The sequence below is a fragment of the Diadema setosum genome, chromosome 4 (genome assembly GCF_964275005.1).
Source record: "Diadema setosum chromosome 4, eeDiaSeto1, whole genome shotgun sequence".
NCBI classification, from domain to species: domain Eukaryota; kingdom Metazoa; phylum Echinodermata; class Echinoidea; order Diadematoida; family Diadematidae; genus Diadema; species Diadema setosum.
In genome coordinates, this window is record NC_092688.1 from 35083850 (window position 1) to 35110070 (window position 26221).

The 26221-nt window shown below is 38.9% G+C and overlaps 2 protein-coding genes across 2 annotated transcripts in view; one reads left to right on the forward strand and one right to left on the reverse strand.

Annotated features, from left to right (window-relative positions):
* Positions 1–8385, reverse strand: part of LOC140228025 (AP-1 complex subunit beta-1-like) — a 41345-nt gene extending 32960 nt beyond the window's left edge. The window contains exons 1-2 of the mRNA XM_072308423.1: positions 8256–8385; positions 1143–1301 (exon numbers count right to left, since the gene is read on the reverse strand). Coding sequence (XP_072164524.1) covers positions 1143–1285 — 143 coding nt within the window. The 5' untranslated portion in view covers positions 1286–1301; positions 8256–8385. The remainder of the gene's footprint in view (positions 1–1142; positions 1302–8255) is intronic.
* A 3411-nt stretch (positions 8386–11796) lies between these two features.
* On the forward strand, positions 11797–16608 carry LOC140227184 (uncharacterized). The gene is made up of 3 exons (XM_072307613.1): positions 11797–12155; positions 13820–14933; positions 16403–16608. Exons 1-3 carry the CDS (start codon positions 11892–11894, stop codon positions 16606–16608), a joined length of 1584 nt encoding a protein of 527 aa, XP_072163714.1. The 5' UTR covers positions 11797–11891.
* Positions 16609–26221: the final 9613 nt, after the last annotated feature.

Genomic DNA, 26221 nt, shown 5'->3' on the forward strand with positions numbered 1-26221 from the left:
CTCCAGAGCTATGTAAAAGTGCATGGTGAAAGCAATCTTGTCACAGCTCAGTTGACCATTCATTGTAATCATGGTATAACCAACTCGAGGGGCGGATCCAGGAATTCTGTAAAAGGGGGGTGGGGGGCAACTAATATTTCTGGTGCCACTTCCAGGTTTCATTTCTTTTTTTTTTTCTTTTTTTTTAAACAAAAAATAAAGGGGGGCGTGCGCCGGTTGCGCCCCCCTCTGGATCCGCCACTGCAGCATGCTGTGCATTGCATCAGCACACAAAAGTCATACACGCTTGATTGATACTACTACCCATAACTGCATGTACATGAGAATATAAAAATGTGCAAGTCTGAAGTAATTCTGTGATACAATGAGCATATTGTCAGAATACAGATTAGTCATACTTGGATATGTATACAAATGCAGGCACAATTGCTTTGCAAGAAATGAACTGAAAAGATACACATGTACTCGCACCATATCATGCAGGTCTACTCTAATTTGGGGCTAGCATATTAGTGAGAAAAAAAAATGTAATGGTAATAGAGTTTATGTACGATAATATGCCATACATTTAGCAAGTCTCATTTTTTGTGTATTGGGAATTCCAAACAATTTTGCAAAGTGGTTTAATTCAAAATCATGGTGTGCAGTTCTGAATGAGATATGTATGTGTACACGTCACATTCACGCTGGGATCAGAGTTAAGACTTTCGCATGTTTTTAAATTTGGGAATAGCGCCTGACTCGCGAAATTCGCAAAAATAAAAACCTCGCAAAATACATGGCATATAAAGTATCCCAAGCAGTCTGGAAACATCAATTTTCTAGACATATCACTGTTGGGATTTAAAGAAAGCACTTACAAATTTACTGAACTTCTTCCATTTTCACACAAAAACTTGTTGATGGATCATAGAGTAAAAGTATTAATAATAATAATAAATAACACTTATATAGCGCTTAATACTGATGTTTCTACAATGTAAGTGCATCAATACAGAAAAAATATGAAATTGAAATACAGCATTATGTACAATTTGTACATATACAGTAACAACAACAAAAATTATTACAATTTTTTTCAAAAACAACTTTTAAAATCTCTGAAAATCATAGATGATTCTTCCAAATGTTGTGGTCCTCACCTGACATCCTTGCCAACAGTCATGCTGGCGATGACTTTCTTCACCGCCTCCTTCTTCTTCTCCTTCTTGTCGCTGTTGAGGTCGGCCTTCAACTCGTATATCTCACCCTTCTTGGTGGTGGTGAAGTACTTGGAATCAGACATGGTGGCTTTTCATTCACTTTAAAAAAAAAATAACAATGAGAAAATATACATAAACATGATGTCATATGTTTATATGTACACACACACACACACACAGACACACACAGCTTTGTTATGACAATAACAAGATGCTGTTAAGACAAACAGATTCTTTGTGCATTATGTGTACACAATTGTATGCAAACATCTACCCATTTGGTCAATGTAGGAATTGAATGCTCTTCAGGGGGATGTGATGAAGCAGAACAGCAAATGATAGAACAAGGCCAAAATAAGCAATTAGTTTTTGCACAGGACACTTAGCTGCTATATCGCATTGAGCCAACAAGCTTCGTCAAATGATCATGATGATGGTGATTCTACTGCCTGAAAAGTGGATATGATACTGATGAATATCTATTTTGAGGCGCTAGGCCTATGTATAACCTATTGACAGTTGGCTATATTATTGGTAGTGGTTCTTTGACGTGGGATTGCTCCTGCGACAAGTGCTGCCATGAAATACGATACTGCATGCTACGCCAAAAATAAATTCTACCCACAATTTCACAAACATGGCCCTAACCCTAGAACGTGGTTCTATACCTAATCGCCTAACTTAATCGTGAAAAATTACCCTACTTATTTATTCACTTAGCTCAGTATCTGTTTAACAGTTAATGCGCATGTCACACACACCACCTCCATTTACTTTACACTACAGACACATATTTTTAAAGTGCATGCACACACTCGACACTGAATGGGCCTAACGTTACCTAACGTTAAGTCATGTAAGTAAGTAACTGTTAGTAGGGTGTCTGATCGCGCACTGCTAACCCTCGACCAAAACGCGCCCCTATCTAATAACACGCAAGTCCCATAGAACGCAATGGAGCCGCGCGCCTACGCTGTTTTGACCAAGCATTTTTGTGCCAAATTTCGCCTTTATTGCCAAATCCCCAGACCATGCCATTAACGAATCCTGACAAATTTGGTATCATATGAAAGAGGAAGTTTTGCTCCATACTCTATCAGAGGGGCGGTTCATGAATCCGACGATAAATTGATGTAAACATCGATAGAAGCACATCTATCCCCATATCTCAGCGTCTGCTTCGGTATTTGCATCGCCCCAAGACATGCTAGTAGTTGAGGATATGCTGAATCCGATGGTGTGGCTAGTTTTTCGCTAGCTCCACGCCTAGGAGTGGGGATATCGCCTTGAAGATACCCCTTGCAATAATTTTTTGGTCACAGCGAACGTTTTAGGAGGGGCTTCGTATGCAAGAATCCATAGCAACTTCGCGCGAAGGGGCTAATGCATATGTAAATTTGATTACGCATCGCGCGCCGTCTACCACCGGCCACATGGCCTCATCTGCGGTGTGTGGGGATCGCGTGTGCATGCGGCGCACGCCAGAATACTGATGCTGCATGCCATAGCAAAGAGCTACCTCTGTGTGTGTGTGTCACTACGTGTGTGTGTGTATGTGTTGTGTATGATGTGCATCTCACGAGGCAGGAAACTGGGCTGTCGCTTGCGATAGCTCCTATAACGTAACACGCATCACACATCATATAGCATGCACTCTGTAGGGTTGGACCTACTACTAATCGACCGCCTAATGTTTATTTGCTTGATAAGAATATTTAACACTGAAATTCACGTAAAAAACTTGACCTACGTGATTGAGAAAATCCAGCTCTATCAAATGCCGTTGTTCCCTTTTCGATTCGAAGTTTCAGTGCAAAAATATCGCCGACGAACTTACGTGGCCTCGTTTCAGCTCCCCGCGGTAAATCGCGTTTTAAGGATCGACCGCTGATTTTGCATTGACAATGCACGTAAACCGAGTTGTATTGAACACCGTGTTGTACGAAGCTTTTTAGAAGCCTTTTAGAAACTTCCATAGACATTACATTGTGCTGTCATTACGATTCGGTGAAAATATTCATTCGAAATTTTGTCCTTGATTAAAACCATTAATGAACAGTGAATTATCGCGTTTTCCCACACCATCCTAATCTACATTCAAAGCCAATCCATTTTTACGTGCTTTGCGCGCAGAGAAGTGCGTACTAAATGTTCAGTGCGCGAATTATACGCGGTCGGTTTCAATAAGGGTGGTCGATATGTAGTAGGGCTACTATATACAGTACTGTACATATCGGATACAGTCACGCTCACAAATCACGTAACACGGTACGTCTTGCAAAACAACCAGACTCTACTAAATTTCTGTCTACTATTATTAGTTTACTTGTGGATTGGTTATGATCTTATCGTTGTTCATTTATATTTCGAAAGTGCACTCGCGATGCTCGAGTCACTGGCACTAAGCAGAGAAGTCGGTTGTGAATACAATCAATCATGTCCGCTTAACCAAAGAAAGTGCGAACGAAGTAGGCCTTAGGCTTAACTAACGTTACTGTGGTGGTAGCGGCAGCGGTGTATCACAATACGAACACCCGATCGACAAAAAGGCTGTGCAAAAGATTTCGGAAGACTCTTATTTGGCCATTTTTGCATGTACGAATAGTGGTAATGTGGCATCATTTCCAAGCCTGTGGCTGTAGAGGTTGTAGCTTGTACATTTCACGCGAGCTGCGTGCACCTGCTCTCGACAATTGACTGCATATTTCTTCGAACAATGCTCGCCATGCCGGCTGCCCTGGCTTACAATCGCGATGCTCTCCGCTCGGCGGCTTCCCGAATTTTACCGGCGGCGCGGCGGGGCTAGCTGCCTAGCCGCTGCTAGCTAGCTGCGCCTGCATACATACGCGGGGTTCGTTCGTGTTGTAGGGCGCTCAATACGGTACATGTGAATCGAATGTAAACTGAATACCGAGCACGTACGTACGCACGCAGCGCACACAGGGTATGACAACACATAGGGGGAGTGGCTTCTTCGCTTGTTACGCGTATTTTCTAACCGCTGTACGCTCATTATCTGATCGCTGGAGATCCACACGCGAATGCAGCTTTTCGGCGTTGTTTGCAAACATGATTTGGGTCACATTTTGATGCGTGCTCGTAAAAAAAGGGGGTGATATTGCTGTGATTTCAAAGTTAAATTTCTCAAGATAGAAACATCATTTCGCCATGAAATTTGAAATATGTCTTAATGATGTAATTCTCTTTCATATGAAATGATTCACAATTCGTTTCTCACAGAATTTCAAAAGTTACAAAAATACTCCAGACACCCTACTGTTAGGATAATTTTTCACGAGAATGCCCCCTTTTATGCAGCTGTCATTTGTATGACGCACCTCTTGACCCCCGGGATAGGTGCGTCAAAGTACCAATGTGCGTCATACCTTTTGGGTACCATAACGTACCCTCCGTCACAAAAAGTGACCCACCTCTATGAGACATTGACGCATTAACCAGTCAAAATGGTGACGCACCTCTTCGTGAAAATGACTGACCCTTGACGCACATGTTATTCGCAGTACGTGCCAGACTGGCAGGAATGCTGCAGAGCTCTGTGTGCGCTCACGCAATTCGCTGCCTGCGAACTGTGTACACCGAACGGAACTTCGCCCGCGTGAATCCCTGTCGCCTACGGACCCTGGATGTTTACTTCGATCGCCGTGGTACTGTATCCCCATGTTGTGGGCGGCTGGGGAGCGTTAGTATAGTAGCTTAGCTGCACACTGTAGCCAGCTGCCACTACACTCCAGTACCCTGTTTCGATTCGAATCGGGGTAGAAGCGTTCCGTTGTGCAATGTCTGCTTCTTTTTCTCTTCTTCTTCATCCGCTTGTCCCTTGCCTCCCAAGTATGAAATGATTTTTAGAGTGTTGTGTGTGTTTTTTGTAACGTTATTGCATCATTTTTCTGCAAGGAAGAGGTGAGTTTCTGTTCGTGTATTGATGTGCACTGCAGTATGTGCAGGTGAAAAGCGTTCGAACTGTCTTTCCCGAGTATCGTGGAAGCTCGATGTATTTCTCGGCCTATCAAAGGAGATCTCATACAACAGAATACTTATAACAAACTATTTTCCGGTCAAAATGAATTGATTTCCTTTGTTTTGTATCGTTTATTGACTTGATCCTAAGGATCTTGTCGCAATACCGAGTTTCCAATTTTCACCTTATTTTCGCGTAGCTTTCGGTGCTGTAAACTGTTGCTAGGGCCTAAGCCTACTACTAAACTTACCGTTCTCCACTGTCGTTTCTCACACATCGTTTGGTACGATTTCTTCCATTTTATATCACTTTATCCGTTCCCTTTATACTTTGAAGTATTTGACGTAATTCTTTCAAGTGTCTCGCACTGCTATTTTCGTAACGGCGATTTCTCCGCTTTGCTGCAATACTTTTTCGAATCGAAGCGACGAAGTTTGATACCAGCCGCTGTAGTGTGCCGTGTGTTGTCTTTTCTAAATATTTGTGTTGTTGGGAGGTGTTGATACTTTGTATTTGTTATTTATTTTTCTTAATGTTGATAGGAAAAGGCTAAAATGGTCTGAGTGATGTCTGATGGTGATGATGATAACTGCTGGTGTAAAAAGACGGCTTACTGTGAATGCTGAGCGTACGTGCCGTTCGTTCCATTTTACTTTCCCTCTTATTCTTCTTTCCCCCTTACTCTTCTTTTCCTTTCCAAGAATGATAAAAAAAAAAGAAATTACATACACCTCACAACAAAATAGAACCACGTGCTACCAACCTTCGTAAAGTTAAATCTAAATGTTCAATATCAGCAAAAAATAAGGGGAAAGCACGAATGACAAATTAGAGCGAAGAGATTGTTTTACATGCAGTCTCTTCGGCTCGAAGAAACTTGACACCCCACCCCTCTCCCCTTGTGGAAATTTCCACAAAAGCATGTGCCACACCCAGGTGCGTGCCAGACGGAAGAATGCGCGCACTGGAATAAACAGCGTGTAAATATCATGGAAATATCGAAGAACCAGCTCATTAGTTGAATTAAAGGAATCATTGCAAAGATATCGTGATTCTATAGCCTTTCTTTTGGCTCATAGTAGGAAACATCAAACAGTCGAATATAATGTACTTGATCGAATATCTTATGTTCCCTGAACAATAAAAAAAAGATCGATTAATCAGTCAATTAAAAATGCAACTGAGCCAGAAATACTTAAAAGGTCTCGTATGCCCAGAGAAATTCACTACGAGTAGGTTCAATGAGATGCAGTCATCACCTGGTTAGACAACAAAATCATGACAATTAATTTCAGTTCACGCTCATGATAACTGCTTATTACTTATCAAAGTTTTGGCTATCAACATTCGTTCGTAGGTGTTTTTTGTTTGTTTTGTATGTTTTTCCTCGTGAAAGACGTAATGATTTCTTCGTATCGAACGCAGACTGCATGTTTACCGTTTATCCAAACAGTAGGCGCCTAGGCGTACTTTCTGAATATATTCAGAAATTTCTATCAACATTTTAAATATATTACAAGACTCCCAAATACCAGTTGAAAAAAAATTAAGAAATCGAATTTTTTAGATATGAACAACAACAACAACAACAAAAAAAAAAATGCGTAGGAAAAAACCACTTCAACCTCGAATGACTTTGAATTTCTCTAAACCGTTCCCTAGTTCATGGACATCCCATAGAAACGCGTGTTCTGATATACACGTTGCTATGGCAAACTATCTAGTTTCGCGAAACTACGGCCTGGCCACAGTAATTTTTTCCGTAACCTCCCGCCTCCCCTTCCCCGATTCGAAAACAGCTTGATTGAAGCCCCTGCCTATTTAAACACGAACCTTATTAAACCCAAGTTAGGTACATGGTTTATATGGCTAGTGTTTAAATAGAATTTACTATTTTAAGTTAATGCAGGTTTTAATAGACTCTCAGTAATGTTAGTTCCATAATCGTTTGTATGTGTTTTGGGGCCTGGCCTCTGCCATGCCTCGCCTTCTGTATACGTATGTACGCGTGTACTGTATGTATACATGTACCACATGGTCGACATCACGCACGTGGTTTTGCTGCAGGTTCCACGGTCGACGGTCGATGCTACACTACAGTGAATGCGATTGAAGGATAGCGAGCTTCGCGATGCCGCGGGCTGTATGTGATGATTTTAATCACAAATCGTGTTTGGTAGTGTAGTTTTGGAGCAAATTTGTACTCAAACTTTCTGAAAAGACCTTTAGTCTGACATCAGATAGAAAAAGAAGACATACGAGAATGAAGTGAGTATCAGTATGTTATAATAAAACTGATTGAAAATTGTGTCATTTTCGCGTTTCCAGGAGCCGGTGAATTCGGCCGACTCGCGATCGCGAGTTTGTTTTATTCTCTAAACGGAGGGATACCATGCCCCATGCAAGAAGCCTCGCAAAATTACATGACGGTCCCATTAACGAACCTTTTGACACACTCTGGTTAAATGACCGACTATGACGCACATAATGGGTCAGTATTGTGACAGACATTTTGCTCCCGTGACGGCACCACCCGTCATCAAATTGGTGGTACTTGACGCGACCATGACGCACATTTCCCGGGGGTCAAGAGGTGCGTCATACAAATGACAGCTGCATTATCCTCACATCAAACTAAATTACCCCTGGCAATTCGCTGTCTGGAGTTAATGGAGTTTAATAATGATGATACGGTGCACCTAATATCGGTTGATAGACCCGTCTATGCCGTTGGATTGCTATTTTGTGCATTATCGTGTACACAACTGTATGCAACCGAATCAACTGCACTGTAGGGCCTAACTGTACTAGACTTCTACTATACGTTACACTGTACCCGGTACCTCCGTGGCGTTTATACGTGTATGAGATACAGTAGACAGCACTGGCTTTGCACATGTACACTGTACGTATGTGTACGGACTTTGCGGTTGCAGTGGCCAGTTATGAAGATCGAGTCTCAAGAATTTTCGGTGGCCTATCTCTGGACAATAATAAGTTTACAATTAAATTTACCCTAACACTAACTATAGGAAATGGGCAAATGTATTAAAAGTGACATAAACGTACAATACCTGGAATGCAAGGAAAAAAGCAAATTACGCCCTCGAGAAATAGCACAGCGATGACTGGCGCTGAGTGCTCCTCCCTCCTGGCCTTTCACCTTTTGGACGTTGATGGCAGCACATAATACGGCACCGGCAGGCCCGGGCGGCGTGTTTTTTTTAGACGGCACAGATTGGGGACCCTATCCCTAAACCTAACCCTAATCCTAATCCTAACCCTAACCATCAAACCCTAACCCTAACCCTAACCCTAACCCTAACCCTGACCCCAACCCTAACCCTAACCCTAACCATAAACCCTAATCCAACGTTTTTCCCATAGGTTTAACACGCGCCATGCCCCAATCTGTGCCGTCTTTAAAAAAAACGCGCCCGGGCGGAGCCCTTCTCTCTGGGCACTCGTTTTCTGCTTTCTTTGTATAACTGGACCATGGAGCTACCAAAAATAGCTCCATGACTGGACAAAAGAATATACAGAAAATTAGGTCGGAAATAATGAATAGGTCTTGTATATCAGAAATATATTTTGTATTTTTCTATCATTTTATAGACATATTTTTTTGCATATAATTCGGTTGTTGTTTTTCAGTAAATGCAAGCTGCAGGAGCTATTATACAGGTATAACAAGAATAAACAAATACTAAGAATAATTTTAACGAAAATAGCTATCATTCATACAACATCGAGTAGGTTCTAATCTAAAATAATGAGTCTAAAATAATGCTAAGCAGATTTCGATACATGTATTACGTTTCTCAACAACCACGCATTTCAATTTTGCAGCCGCGATGTAGCATTTACCTGATTGTTATTCATGTACATCAACCCAGTACATGAAACAGAATAGAGGATGAGAAAAATAAAATATGTCTATGGATTGGGTTGTTCATGTGACACATATTTAAGTTTTTCTGTCAATTTCCAGTGATCGGAATTGATATGCAACGTCATGCCTTTGAAAACATTATAGTACTTAAATATTATGTTCAGTATGTTCTGTATTTTTTTTTTTTTTTTTGCTGCAAATCCAAATACAACATGGTTGCATATATTTTGTATTCTCAGTTGTTGTATCCAAACTGTCAATGATATGGAGAAATGGAAATACCAAAATGAATTGGACTGAAATTGATCTGAACTGAAAATACAATATACCACATCCTGATAAGCTCCTTTGAAAGTCAGAATAGTTTTCCGTGACTGCAGGAAAGCATTCATTGACAAGGGCTGCGTCTCTCAAAACAAAAGCAACCGCAACAACAGCATCAGCAGCAAGAACAACATCATCAATATCATCATCATCAACAACAACAACAGCATAAAAAATACTTAGTAGGCGTGTATAGTTACCACGTGACAGAGCATACATCCTGGGTATGATGATGATGATGATGATGTGTGTGTGTGCGGGGGGGGGGGGGGGAGAAATTTACGCATTGGATATAATGGCCCAATAATGGAAAGTGATTTTTTTTTTTTTTTTTTTTTTTGCTTCCTCACATAGAAACCAACCACTGTTGTCTGGTGGGCATATGAAATCAAAATGCGGACTGGTTATAGCTAAAATATCAAAGCACGTCTGTGCACGTCTACAAATTATGAAAATTAAGTTTATTTATAATTATGTGCTACTGAATACTTATCGATTCAATCAAACTGTCTGAAACCTTAATGATGAAAATTATAATTTCCTCTTTTTTAAAAAAAGAAAAGAAAAAAGGTTGGATTATAACTAAACAAGACTGGACTTATTTCGTCCTGATGCGTGTTATTTTTAACTGTTTTAAGGATGTGGAATCTATTTGAAGTTACAAAAATGTAACTAATATTTAGCAGGTTCCCTAGTTCTCTTACAGTGATTTTGACGTCAAATTGGCATAGAGAGTGTTTGAAAACGCATACAAAATTCAAATCAGTTTTGAATGAGGTGATATCATTTTCATCCATCCCAAAGGTGAAAGAAGCTGTATATTCTTGTGTTCAACATCAATGAGTGAATGATAATATTCTTGTGTTAATCATTATATTTCCCATTAGTGTGGACACATTCAATCGTGTGTACAATTTTACTTTCAATGTATAGGCCTATGGAACAAGAACGAAAATACGGCAAATATAATGTAAGTGATTTATGTAGCATAATTTTTCGTAAGTCTGTAAGTGACCCTCTTCCGAAGGTTTAGAGCTAAAATATAAAACCGACTTTTATCAATGAAGCGAAGTGTATAGTAAAATGAATATAAGGCCCTTGTAAAATGACTATAAACTGAGAAAATGTTTTTAGTAAAAGGGAAAGTAAGCAGAGAGTCAATCAGTAATCTCTGCTTGAGAAACCATAAGGTGTTTGAAATAATCATTATTATATCGTTTTAAAGGGGATGGCTAGTAACTGATCAGTGGGAATCAGTGCAGTGGGAATGCTGGGGGATGATTGTTCCAATCCTTGTGGGATTCATTTAAGAGTATATTTATATCTTTTTTTGTTTGTGAAAATTATTTGCTTCAGAACGGTCTCATATTCAAGTAATGTGCTGTTTAATGCCCCGTCACTGTACAGGCATGCTAACATGGAAACATTAAACTGCATATTATACTTGAATATGAGACCATTCTGAAGCAAATAACCAATATAACAGCTCAAAAGAATAACAAACTGAATGCTCTTTGAAGGAAATGAATCAGAGAGTGAAGCGATTTGCACTAGGTTTTTTATTTTCATTATACTTTTTATAGGGATAAAGACAGTCGGTGGTGGTGGTGGTGGTGGTGGTGGTGGTGTGTATGTGTGTAGATGTGTAAGGAAGGACTTATCTAATCATTTTGTTATTATCATGTTATATGTTTTTGTTGTTCGTATCCTAGATTGTTGTTAATACCGTTTCAGTCATTGTTTATATTTGCAAGTAACAGAAAAAACAAACATTTTCCATACAAACAATGAAGAAAGACAGAGGCGTTGATTTGACAAAATCCCCCCCCCCTCCCATCAAAAAAAAAAAAAAAAAAAAAATGGGGGGATGAATGATTTGATAGTTTCACGGACACGGATCCACACCATAATGGACAAATGCATTAATATAGGTGAATCAATAGTCGATCGAAGGAATAGATGGACACTAATCTTATCAATATTGTGATTTTTTTTTTTTTAAGAATTGTTCCCGTATCATTTTCCCTTCTTTCCTTTTCTTAATTTTCATTTTTCAACGAAATGTGTACTGCCCATAATCATATAGATCTGTGATTTTCTAACTGCGTTTCATTCATCTACCTGTTTGGGTTTTAGTTATGTTGTTGGTTTGCTTTTTCATGCACGCATCCCATCTGTGTCAGCAGGCCTATGATAGCACAGGTGCGTCAATTAAGGGACATCCGGGTTTCTCCTGTTGCACGGGTACGACAGCTATCATTATAGCTCCATTATGGCGCGGCGTGAACGTACACATATGCGTGCACGCGTACGCTACCTGTCGTTATCACAGGATCTTTGGTATGTGATGTACCTATGAGGCTAGTTTGTATGTACAGTGTACACGGACGCGACGAGAACCGAAAAGCACCACACAGAACACAGACCAACGAGATGTGGGACCGGTGAGGTACTGAGGTAAACTACAACTTTTGTAGTCTACCATCATAGTGTCATGAAGAGACGCGGTGACCATAACATGTTTCCTCGTAAATTTTTTAGAATGGCTTATCGCAAGAGCTTCGATCCAGGTGGTCATTGTTGTGGTATTGCCGGTGTGTCAGTGACAAAAACAATGACACTATTGCTCTTGTGTGCAGCTATGAACACTTGGTACGTTAGCGGAGAAGTCGATACGAACATCCGGGTGGGCGCCCGCAGTGGTATGGGACGTGTGGTCGTCCGTCAGGAGTTCCCGTCGGTATCGCGGAAAATATCGGTAAGTGAAAGTTCCACGTTGGCCACTGTCCTGATGCGGATGACGATCGTCGTTCACACTGTCAGTGTCAGAGGTCTACACTCCAACTTAGACAGTCTACCGTTGTACTGGTCTTCATCTTCTCTGGAGAGAGGACACATTGACTTTCAGTTTATATGTTATGACTTTTCCTCCTGCGACAATTGCTCCCATGACATTATTACTGCGACCAGCCCCATAATACGAGATGGGGCTGGCTGCTGGTCGCAGTTTATACCCATGACATATCCGTCGTCCCGCGATCCCGAGAGAGAGTAGAACATCTATCCTCCCACAGGGCCACACATCAAACTAGAATCTGCAACATACAGATCTAGGCTACAGTAGTAGTAACATCTACAACCTAACAACAGTGGTATCGAGAACAGCTAAAACTTCAACTAAAAAGTAAAGGCTGCCAAGGCTGTCAAGTGTAAGTTTTGTCGTACTTGGTAAAGTGGTGATGATGTTGGCAGCGCTGTAGTCCTAATTAAACAACCACCTTTTTAAAAAGGCAGTAATATATTTATATACCATCTATGCATCTACACAGTGTAGCCACACGCGTGTGGTTGTAGCCATGGCCCGAGTCGCTGGATACAGCCACACTGGACTCGTGTGTATTACTATTAATGTACATATCCACACACACGGAGAAGCTGGATATTGCGTAGGTCTTTATGGGAACTGCCGGGAACACGCTGTGCGATTGAAATATTAAAAACCTAGATTAACCTCATTTAATATTATCTCATTGTCTGGACAACTTTACTTTTTAATTTTTAAACTCTATTTTAATTTTCTTTGATACAATGAATTTATTTTATAAATCAATAGCAAAGTTACAATTGATAATGCTATGGGATTTTGATTTACCATCATTGGGCTGTATTGAAACTTTGCCTTTGTTTGGCATAATACGGAGCGGGTAACTCGCAATCGCGCAGCTAGCAATGCTGCGAGCCTTGTGCTCAGAGCACATCAACATCTTTATTACAACACATGCATTTTCTCTGCTGCGTACACAGGCAGCTGGCGCGCGGGTACGTGCTGGGGCGGGCGGCACAACTGCGCTGGCCTACAATTGTATCAATGGTTGGCTAGCCGACTGCAGCTGCGCTGCTGGCCATTGATTGTGGAGTTGGAATGGAAGTAAGATCTATGAGAAAAAAACTTATTAAACAGATTAACGTTTGTGACACGACCAAAAAAAAGGACAAGAAAAGATGAAAATAAAAGACACACGCGTGTGGTTGTATACACTGCCTTTTAAAAACAACACTAGGCTCTACTACAAGAGTGAGTCTAGCAGTTCCAGTTGTCGATACTGCATAAACAGGAATCGAAAATTGCAGAGCTCTCTTTTTAATCCCCTATTTCAGGATACAGACATATAGATCCATTTACAAGGTGAAGACTGGATGCATGCATTGCAAAATTTACCTTGTTTAACAATAGATGCACTACGACAACTATCTCTGTAAAATACTAATAGAACTCTACTCTGGAATAAAAAGGGAAAAATACAGTGCAAGTGGCATTCAGGATACAATGTTGCATGTACTGTAGCAGTTGTGTAGTCAGAATACTTGCTTCCTTGTGATTGTACAGTACTGGTCAAAACATGTATTGTTTGTCCTTTGCAGCTGGAGCACAGACCCAATCCGCATGCGGACCATGCTGTCACATGGATGTCGGGAGTACCTGTAGGTCATCGTGATGAAAGAGTGCCCAGTGTTTCCCGTGATGCAGCTACTACATCAAGTCTTTCAGCAGCTGATACAGGATTTCAGACTTTGAACCAATCTCATCAGAGGACTCACATCGGTAAAGGATCACCAGTGTATGTAAATCAGCGAAAAAACATCAGAGGAAAACCTGTACAGAAATTGCCAAAGAGTGATATGAGCAACAATGCAATTCATGTAAATAAAGAAAAGATTGATATATCCCATGACTCAGATTTGCAAAGCAATCTTATCAGTATTCGAGGTGAAGATCATTCCATTCTTCGCAAGGTGCCGGACATCTCACAAGTCAGAGATAATGCCCAGCAGAGTGATAGTTTCAGTGAAACACCATCATTATCCGGCCATGATTTTAAAAAGCACACATTGTTGCGAAGAGAAGCAGGAAAGTCTCCAGACGCAGCGACCACCGGCACTCCCCCAACTAAAACTGCCATGCAGAAGCCTGCGGACTCCAATAGTGATTCTTCTCTGAGTGACGTTCAGAGAACGGCTCCTGCTAATCCCAACAAACCGCACGACACTACTCTAGTGCCTGTCAACTCCAACCAGGATGGGAAAGTTTCCGCAACCAAGCCACCCACTGGCAAACCAACCACTGCAGGAATTAAAGGCGAGAATGAGGCAAATGGAGAATCAGTATCGACTTCGAAGGCTTCCTTGGGAGCTAATCCTGTGTCTAAGACTCGTTCCCCCACCACGACTGCCAAGAAGGCGGGTCAGATTGTCACCTCGGCAGCGGAAGAGAGAGTCACCCACGCATCTGCCTTGCAGGGCACCGCCAGTGGGAGCGACATCGACGCCGCCTGTGACCAGGCCCAGTGCTTTGCGTCCCGACTGCCGTACCACTGGACGACAGACGCCAGCTGGGCCCTGGCCAGCATCACGTTCCTGCTGTGTGTGCTGACGTTCTTTGTGCTGTACACGGGGCTGTGGAAGAAGCGAAACATGATGGGTTACCCGCTGGAGAACATCAGCCAGCCCAACCCTCATAGGAGGATTAATGTTGCTGGTAAGATCGGCTGTTACCCTCCTGTATGTGGAATTTAGAGGGAAATTCCATCATGATATCCTGCTGCTTTGTATAGTACTGTATACGCTGTTATTTTCGCGTACAGATACTTTTGCGAATGACGAGATCATAAACATTTTTGCGAGATGTTGTTTTCGCGTATCAATGCCAACGCTTAACGTTAATGCTCTAATAACAAAGCGCACGGAGACATTTTCGCGTGTTGTTAAATTTGTGATATACACTGTAACTGTGATTCGCTAAATTCGCGAAAATTAAACCCTCGCGAAAATAACAGCTTATACAGTACAGAAAAATCAGAGAAGTAGATAATGAAAATTTGGGAAAAATCAGACACACAAAGAAAGGTATGAATTGTGAAAGATGAGAGAGAAGAAGACAAATCAGCAACTCTGGTTTGTTCACAGAAATTCAGCAATATTCATATTCATCTCTAGAATTTTTTTTTTATTCAAACCGGTTCTTGGTATGTTATAAGAGTAATACATTTTTGCACATTCTCATCAGCGGATAAGTTCTGTATGTCCCCAAATGTTTGAGAAAAATGAAAATTGGTGAATTTCTGTGTGCAAACCGAATGGAGGGCTGTTCAACAACTACATGTGTACATGTCACACAAAGTTGCCAATTTGTCGTACATGTACTCAGTAAAAACTCTAACAGTAAATAACTCTCTTTGTGTGTCTGATTGTTTTCTAAAAATTTTCACTCGTATCTACTTCTCTGACTTTTCTGTTTTCATAAGATGCAACTTAATATCAGGATAAACTTTCCCTTTAAACAGACTTTGATGATGCTTCAAATGTAACTCGTTTCCAGCTGAAACTGGAAATGGATTACTGTTATATTCATACATACTGTTTGTGCATAACACTTACACTGTACATCAAAGATATTGCTGCTCAAAGGCAAAACTTTTTAATGCATATTTATCGAAGAGAATATGATTTAAGCTTCTTTTAGATTTTAAATCTTGTTAAAGCAGCCTGGTCAACCTGGAGACTTATGCATAGAAATCAAGGTAGAGAACATTTTCACAGCTCAAAGTAGTCTCTCTGTGGGTTTCCAAGTCCAGAGTAGTTTAAACATGCCCCGTATCTTATTAATCAGTTGGATGAATATAGATTTACATTAACATAACTTTTCTCTTTCACGGAAGGATTCCTTTGGCCCTATAGTAGGGTCCTACATTTATGTAGGAATGTTGATGCCTGTTTCTACATGCAGTTGATCTGGAAATGATGAAGTTGTCACAAAAATGGCAAAAATGGCAAAATTGAAGAAACAATGTGGATCAACTCTTTGCTTTCATAGTGTACAGGTTACATTGGTACGGATAAATGGATGCTGATGATGAAGCTTGCTAAGTTATAGCTACTAATAGTAACTGGGAACATAAAATGTTGATCAATTCTCATTTCAAAAAAAACAAAAAAAAAACCCAACAGAGCTCCTGAGGTCAAAACTAGCCAAGATACCGCGCCGCCTGCGGAACACGCGGCCGAATCATCGCAAGAAAATGAACGGGAGGAGATACGAAGAGCTCCCTCTACGGCTGCCGAACGGGTCATGCTATGATGATGACGAGGTAGAGATGGACATCTTTGAGGATGAGGAAGACGACTTGTATTTCAGGGATGAACACACAGTATGATTTCAGTAAGTGAACTCAGTGAATTTAATATAGGCTTTACATTAAAGGGTTGGTATAGTTTTGGTTGAGATGGGGCTTCAGGTTTCCAATGTTTCTGATGATTATTTTTTTTTTGGGGGGGGGGGAGAAAATGAGAAACCCCTTGTGAAATATGAAAAAGCATTAAATTCCATGAAGAATTCAACTTTTATTTGATGAAAATTGGTTTTGAAATGGCTGAGATACCCATAACAAGTGGTTCTTATAAAAGATGGGACTCACCTTTTATTAGGTATCTCTTTGTGTTACTTCAAAACTTCCTTCAAAACTAATTTTCATCAAATAAACTTTGAATTCCTCTAATGATGTTACACTCTGTAACATTTCATAACTGGTTTCCTAGTGTTTTGCCAAAAGTTCCAAGCTCCATCCTCATTTCCACCAATGCTATACTATCCCTTTAAAATTCAATGTAAAGAAAGAAAAACAAAATCCAAAATTATGTGCAGTTGCTGTCATTGTCATGCATTGCAAAAGTGTTCAATTAGAATTGGTCCTCTGTAGTGTACTCACTACAGTGTACTTTTGCAGCACATATATACAGGTATCTGAAATACTTGTATTGAAATGAAATTTAAGAATTCTGTTTGTTTTCACACTTTCGTTGAGTCGATATTTGACACTTGCCAGACTTATACTAAGTGCCATCTACAGATGAAATCGACACCCTCATTATTTCCATGCAACTTTATCCACAGGGGTCAGTTGATCTTGAGTCAAACTTCTCATCCTTCATACAAATAATGCACATGGAATAGCAATGTGGAGGGCTTTTTGTGCCATTTGTGACTGTACGCATGGTTTGGTGTGTACAACTGTAACGAGCGCAAGAATTAACATCTGCTGCGGAATGTAAAATGTGCATAGCTCCACTTGGGATTGCAAACATTATCATTGTGCCGGAATTGGCATTCACAAGACTTTAAATCTTTTTCTTCTTCTACTGGTAGTCCTGTGTCCTTCAAGCTTGAAGATTATTACAGGCATGATCTGTGCTGTGTGTGCTGTGCTTGTGTGAATGTGCAATTGTATGATTGCACTTTTTGTTACAGCTCCAAAGTTGTTATAAAATACAGTGTACTGTTACTTTGCATTTTTAACAGGCTTGGACTGTTCACAGGAACAAATTTATGTTTATTGACAGTCAGCATAGCTTTTTCAAAATTGTTAGTTCTTTATAACATCTCCATTAAAGCTACTCAAATGGAAATATGTGGGTTTTTTTTAGTTTGTTTGTTTTTCTTATTTCTTTTTATACCACAGCAATTAAGGCCATTTATTAGTCTTACAAACACAAGGGATACCAAATTTCCATGAAACTTGCCAATGTGTGAATTTGAATGCACACAAGACAGTGAAAATGATAAAGTTTAGGCCCTTGTGCCAGGAGTTTTACACAAACAGTAAAATGGGTGAAAAGTACTTTGATCCCTGGTAACATTATTAGAATAAACGTGTCCTTGCCAATGCTTACTGTCACTAGAGTGACAAGACTGTATCTCAAATTTTGGTGAAAATTGCTTTTTTTTATTATTGTCTTATAATCAGTTAAGTGATATCCGCTAGTGTAGATGTCTCACCCCAAAAATGAAGCCACCATGGCATGTCAAAGGAAAGGCCATTGCATTTGTTATAGTGCTTGGCTGTCATTTTTTTGCTTTTCTGAACATTTTGAAATTTTTTAGATACAAGGTTTTGTCGCCCCAGCAGCATTACGTTCGGTTACCACAGGTTGCTAGTTGATGTGAAAAATTAGAATTAAAATGTGCACTATTCAGAGTGATCGCTTTATAAAATCACTTTAAATGATCAGTGCCTTGGGGAAGATTCTATTCTTGATTGCATTCATTTAAATCAAATACAAGCTTGTATTGTCTTTCAATTATTTAGTCACCATTTATTTGAACAGTGTCTTCCAAGTATGGCAATAATTTGATTAAAGATAGTAATCACCAACATCCCATGTAGGCAGTGAAACTCTCCATGCTGATATTGACAACTGGAGAAGCACTCTGAGAGTGCAAACCTCCGCCAAGCAGCTACAGCTGTACTTTTCACCAGTGATATTGTTCTTCCATAGAGATCAGTACATGATTTCCACCCGTACATATGCATGCTATAAATCGCCTGATTTCACAATATAGAAGCCTTTCGCACTTACGTGTGCGTATGAAAACCTCAAAAATGCGCAGCTTGACCTCCCAAGTTCATTGACCATACCTGCCAAAATATCAAAAATCCTTCATAAAATCCATAAAAATTTCCAGATCACTGACTACCAAAATTTAATCATCTGTTCCTTGTGTCATTTTCAACCTTTCCTGCACATTTCATCCAAATCCGTGTACAACTTTTGGAGTCATTTTACACACGGACAAACAAACAAACAAACCAACAGTAATGAAAACATACAGTAACCTCCTCCCTTGGCGGAGGTACAGTGACGTAATAATAAACTCAATTGGTTATCATACAGTACTTGTATGTAATTGTTTTTGACATTTTTTTGTGTGTAATCCATGATCATTTCTGATGCAAACCATGTACATTGTAAACATGTTTCGTCATTTGTTGTTTATGTTCTGTGCCAACAGGAAGTGGCTCAATGTCACACTGGTGGAAGTATGATTGTGAGTTGGAGCATGCACTACAGGGAGTCTTGGGGCATCACCATGTTTGTACCAGCAGTAATGATGCTACCCCCCCCCCCCCCCACAATGTGATGAAGAGGATCAACGAAAACAGATCTACAGTCTTCAGGAATGTAGGGTACAAACTTGATGCATTGATAAACTGTTGTTTGCAATTGCATTTTGAGTGCAGTTTGAGTGGAGTTTGAGCTTCACTATCATTGAGAATAGAACAATGAAGACTGAATAGCAATAAAGCTGCATGACTTGGCGATCATGAGTGCAATAGTACCATTGAAGTGTCAAGATGTATACAGATCATTGTCTTAGACTATAAAGGATACCTGAAGATAGACATGGCATGAAATATACTGCAGTAGGGTTCATATTATTTCGTATTTTTGAACATACATGTGTGGGGAAAGAATGAAATGCACAGAATGCTTATTCCAAAGAGTCACTGTGAGAAAATGTGTAAAAAGCTCTGTGCATTCACACAGCGATGATTCACTGCCACTTTGTGTGATTGGAAAGAGCAGAGACCAAGATCAGGGCCCGTGTCAACTACGTTTGTGAACAAGTATCTGGGATTTTTGTTCAATGTACTGGTATCGTGATGCTAACAAAGATATTCTACCAGAGAAAAGTGTCCATTCGTTGTCACAGTACAGGCGACACCTGTCAAAACGAAATCCTCGGGATCTGCACTTTTCTTTTGTTGTATCAAAATTTCATTATAGCCGAACAGTAAAGTGTATAAAGATGTGCACCAGGGGGGTGTTTCATAAAGCTGTTCTTAAAGTTACGAATGACTTAAGAATGACTGGTGATCAGTTTTTGTGCTGAATTATTGAAATTCTGATAAGTATACACATCAGAACGTGTTCTAGTCATTCGTAAGTCGTTTGTAACTTTAAGAACAGCTTTATGGAACATTCCCGAGGTAGATGATGATTTTTGGCGCTGAACTTTTACTTCATTGCAACGAGAACTTTGTTGTATGACCATGTTCCTTTAAACGGGAGTGCACTGTACTTGTACAAGGAGTGGTCAACATGGCAGATATGACAGAGCATATTTCTCCAGACAGTCTGTGAAGATAAAGATTATATTCTTGAATACAGAAAATGTGTATATTGTCGGTCTTTCTACTGGACACAAACAAATGCTGTACAGCTGCCACTTTGTGATATTTGAGTCCATTTTTTACATGGTAGAGGGTTTGATTATTGATGCTCCAAATCAGTGTGATTTTATTTTTGAAAATTGAAGAGAACTGAAATATAAGGTGAGGTCATACGTGTCTGCACTTTTCACTGGAGCTTATAAGTATAAAATGTCACTCTTGTGCCCCATTTCATTAAAAAGTTGCTATGATAGCGACTCTTCCCGGAACGACAATTGCCATGGTAATGACAAAAATCCAGTATCATGATTGGCTGTTGCTACGGAAAGTTGCTATTCCACCAAGAGTTGCCATCCTAACATCTTTTATGAAACGGGGCCCAGGTATAGCTGGAGTGAAAACGAACAGCTCCCCTGTGTATGTATTCATGTACAGTACACGTGCGGAACTTGAGCATGCCTAGACAGAAAGATCCATCTGTCTGGAGGAGTCTTTTATTTTTTTGACGTTATCGCTCTCCTCAGGAGGGGATTCAGTGAAGCCAGATACAGTCTCCGCGGAACATATCCCCGATGACCAGATACAGACCGATCTTTCGGTCAAGAGCATGCCATGAAGCAGCGCAGCATGCATTGCATGCAAGCATATCATGTACAGTATGAATCTACATGGTGACACAAACGACACGGTACGGCATCGACGTTTTAAATCCTCGATCTACCATTCCTTTCCCTAATTTGTCTAGAACATTTCTTGTGGCTATCAGAAATGTTGAAATGAACCGTATCTGACATTTTCATGGAGTTTCAAAGCCATTTATGGAAGAAAAATATATAATTTTGTCTAAAAAACATGGCAATTTTGGGTTGGTTTACAGTCCAGCCTCTGCCAAATACCTGGATGTCCAACTACAGTATGGCCGTAATTCGGCAGAACTACGAATCTCAGTTTTTTGACATTTTTTATTTTTTGGCTTATTGAGTCTTTCATGACATCATGCTTAATGTGTTCAAATAAGATGTTATAACTCTTTGTCATTTTTTAAATAAAATTCTCAAATATCAAGGTTTTGCGTGGATGGGCTTCTACACTCTTTGGGCAAAACTATGTAACTGCTGTATTTGTAGTTACATAGTTTTGCCTGATTGTACTCCTTCATAGAGGCAGCTTGAGCGGCTGGCAGAACAACGTATCTCAAGTTCCGATCTGTATGCGCGTGTCGTATTTGTACACAATCTGTGGGATTCTCATGATCAGGCAGAACTACGTATCTTTAAAAAAAAAACTCTAAAATTTCTCTAAACATGTGGCAATGAGCATGTATTTTGAGTTTGATAAAACATTAAAGTTTCCTTTTTGTTATAGAACACAATTCCAAGTTATGTAAATCACTCTGTAAAATGGCAGGCGTTTAAACTTAAGACGTGAATATCCCGAAATCGCTTCAAACGAGATAAGTAGTTTTGCTAGATCACGGCCGAGTATTAGAATACATAGATAGACATAGATACACCACTTTTGATTGACAGAAGCATCAATATAGTTATACACATGAGCAGAAATATACAGTGAAGAATTAAGATACTGTCTGAGGCATTTATTTTCATTTTATTCTGGAACTGAAAGGCCACTGGGAAGAACCACTGTACACAGATTGTTTGCGCTTGTATTTAATCACTAGTGTTCCTCTTCAAGATGTATGAGGAATTATTGATACAATTTACTTTCTTTTTGCATGAAAAAGTTCCTCCATGTGTAACAGAAGACAGAGGTATGAAGATATGACAGCTATTAAAATAACTGAGAAGGAAGTTATGTTGATACTGAGCAAAGGCAAGTTGATATGACTGGCATCATCAAAGGAGATAAACTTACAGAAGGCAGCTTGAAGTAAAAATTGCCAACTATCTTCGAGCAAAGACACTGTTGTGAATGACTCTATTTCACGAAAAGAATTACAGCAAGTGTGATACAAGTGAATGATTACAGCCAATATCACTCTTTTATGTAGACATAAGTAAAATATTTTAGCTCAGCTTACTGTTTGTGTTCAAAATAGTGAAATATCGACCAATACCCCGGTTGTCTTAGTCTTTTATTTTATGAATATGGAGTGGATGGCTTTTCATATCAAGTATGTTAGGTTTAATCTGCCTGAATATCTGAAACCATGACTCATTAAAATCGACAGCAAATTCTTCCATTGTCTTGACCGTGCATAAGATCCGATTCCCTCTTGGCTTTGACTATAAGTATGATATTTCTCGATGGGTTTATGAAAAGTATTTTCCATTAACTCATATAACATTTGAAGCAAACTACTGTGAAAACATCACCACTTTCATTGTTAGTGTCATATTACCCTCTTCTTTATCGCTTTATCGCAAGTACATCACACGTATGCTGGCACACACATGTTCTCATGGTCTTACTTCTTTGTGCGTCACCTTCCCTCCAATTTTTCATTCTCTCATGAAGAAATCAATACGTCATAGCCAGAGATCCTGCGAGTGTTACCATAAAAGTACTTTATCCGTATATGTACTATTATACTCTTTGTTTATACACTGCCCATGTACTTAATCATGTGTAGTAAAAATAATGCGTGATATAGTATAAAACATATTAATTATTTGACCCATCCATAACACTACAGATGTGATTATTTGACTATATATATGCATGGCGTGTATTTGAGTTCGTTATTTTGTATCGTTATCACACCTCTTAACAAGTTTGTTTCAATGAGATGCAATAAAATTGTCAATCTTTGCAAATCTACCAAAAATATTGCAGTTTAATCTTTCTTTCCCGAATGGGTACATAATAAATACAATTCATACTTCTTCTATCGGTGTTAAAACATAATGTCATAAAGTGAGATGTATGTCATGGTAGGGCTACATGATTATGTTTTTTGTTTGTTTGTTTGTTTTTTTGCGACTGCCTTATTATTCCAGCCACATACAATGATAAGTCTTTTCAGACTTAAAAGACTTATCATTGTACTAGTATACACTTCACTGACGAAGGCCCGAGGCGGGTTGAAAATGTTGTGAATAAATACCTTCTTGTTGGAACTACAGATGGCATATTTGAGATTCCTTATGATAATAACGTTCGAAGCCCAACACGTGGAAAATCAAACAATATATATATATATATATATATATATATATATATATATATATATATATATATATATATATATATGTATATATATATATATATATATATATATATCCACGTGTTGGTACCAGTGTAGAAAAGATGAAAAAGTAGAGTGGTAATGCATTTTAGAGTGGTAATGAATAAATAGCACTGTTGGACTGTCAAAACGCATTACCACTCTACTTTTTCATCATATATATATATATATATATATATATATATGTATATACCTTGTATATAAATATCCGTGTACCGTGATGATACGACTACCGTGATGTCTTCATAAATCCAATCACAATCGAATTTCTGCATTGATAACTTTAAGAATGATTTTCAGGGAAATACACTATATGTATAACTTCTTACCTACATTTTACAGAAAAAACTCATTCATTTTCGTTTAGTGGTAACAGAGAAATGTGGATCGTTGTAAAGCATGTCATAGGTCCATATCGTCCAAATTCAGCAATATGTCGTGGATACTCTTGGAACTGTGGACACGATGGACAGAATTTGGAGGGAAGGGATTCCTGACATGCTCTACATAATTATAGATCCTCATTTCTCTTTGACCACTGAAGCAACTCGGATGGGGTTTTCTGTAAGATGTAAGTAATAAGTCATAGTTTAATACCTTGGAATTGAATTTGGATTGATAAACCATTTTTAAAGTTATCGTTGCGGAAAGTCCGATTGCATTTTTTTTTTTTGGGGGGGGGGGGGGAAGGGGACATATACGGTATACGTATACTCAGAAAGCTGAGTGTATCACAGCAAGGCGTCACAAAGAAATTCATTCACACACCGCGCTAGATTGATTACGGATTCACAAGTTTAATTTACAACTGGGTTGAAAAGTTACACAAACTTCGTGCATCCTAGTATAATATGATACAAATTACACGACATGAACAGGATTCTTAACCCTATCATAATCCGTCATGACTCTCAGTTGACTTGAATTTTCGTAATATTTTTTTTTTGTCTTTAGTCAAGAGTAAAAATACAATTGTACCTCATTTACAATGGGAAAAATATTTCTATAGATCCACTGATCACCAAACTCTGCAGAAAAACAAACAAACAACAACATTATCATCTTATCAGACGTAATCGTACAAGAATTAATATTCAAATGTAAAAAAGCTAGGGCCAAATGTGCTTTGAGCAAAATATTTTTTTTTTTTCAAAATAACCTCTTCAGAATAACATGCAAACACAACATCTGAGACACTTTATACATCTTTTCGTCTGTTAGCATACCGAATGTGCTGACCACCCTTATATAACGAGACATCTCAAAGGCAAAATCGAGAGCAAAAAATATACAAATGATGTACAACAGTATTCAAATACAATCAATGTCGGGGGAAAAATGCATGCCCGGGTTGATCTGTCCATATAAACAAGATCTCGCACTGTATTTCGAATACAAACTCTAAAACATTGTGCGGTGTTCATCCCTCATTTCAAGTTTGCCATGTGTCATTTATAATCACAAGCACACAATTTTCTGGCTGATAAATCTGTAAAATTGTCAATGTTTCAATGTGTACACTGGTTCTCTAAAATCAATTCTTTCTTCATTATATTTCATTAAAAAAATACCAAAACACTTTCATATAATCATATGTCAAAGGCAAGGCAATTGAACAAAAAAAGTAGTATCACACATCAGGATATCTAAGATGTAAATTCTACTACAAATAGTACATTATATATTTACATTCGCAAACACAGAAATTTATAACTGTATATAATTATGCCACCACTATAACAGGATGTATGATGATTATTTATGATAACACAATTACATTGTGAGTGTGACACTAGGTGTCACTGATTTTCATCTTCAATGTTAAGAATGGACTTGTAAGTCTAAAATGTGATTCCAGAAGCAAGTTTGCATCAGTAACAGCAACAAAATTATGAAACAAAAGTCAATAAGACTATACTCAGGGATACGTATCAAACAAAACAAAACAAAAATCGAAAATCAAAATCAAAATGCCGCACAGGCATCATATCGGAAAAACGTATTTTGACTTTGATAAATTTGGTCATAATGAATGGAAGTTACCATGGTAACAAATATCATTTAGTTTCATGCTTTAAGACATTGACATGGTTGAGAGGGTATATCTATATAAAATACAAGAAAACGCCGTAAACTTTGAACTTACTCTGGAAATTTGTGAACAAAGGTACAGCTGACTCTTTAAAAAAATCAGAATTCAAGTGTTATGAGTTGTATATGATTTAAAAAAAAAATCAAAACAGTACATTAGAAGTTAAACACAGGATGAATATCTTGTGATAGAATCACGAAAGCAGTGGCAGGTATGCAGAGATTGTAGAAGATGTATAGATTAAGGCAGAAGTGTAAGTGAAAAAACAAAACAAAAAAACCAGGAGTATATATTATAGCAGTCTACTTATAGCAGCTGTACCAGCAGCAGCTGGAAACAATGAATAAGAAGCGAGGATAACAGCGGCTTTGTTGGAAATATAACGGCATTATCGATAGTATGTAGAATTAAGAACGTTATTGTATTACCACTAATAGCCTTACATGTTGTCAAGCGATAGTAGCAGTAGTAGTAGAGTATAGTTCATAGTAGAAGTATTGGTAGTAGTAGTAGTAGTA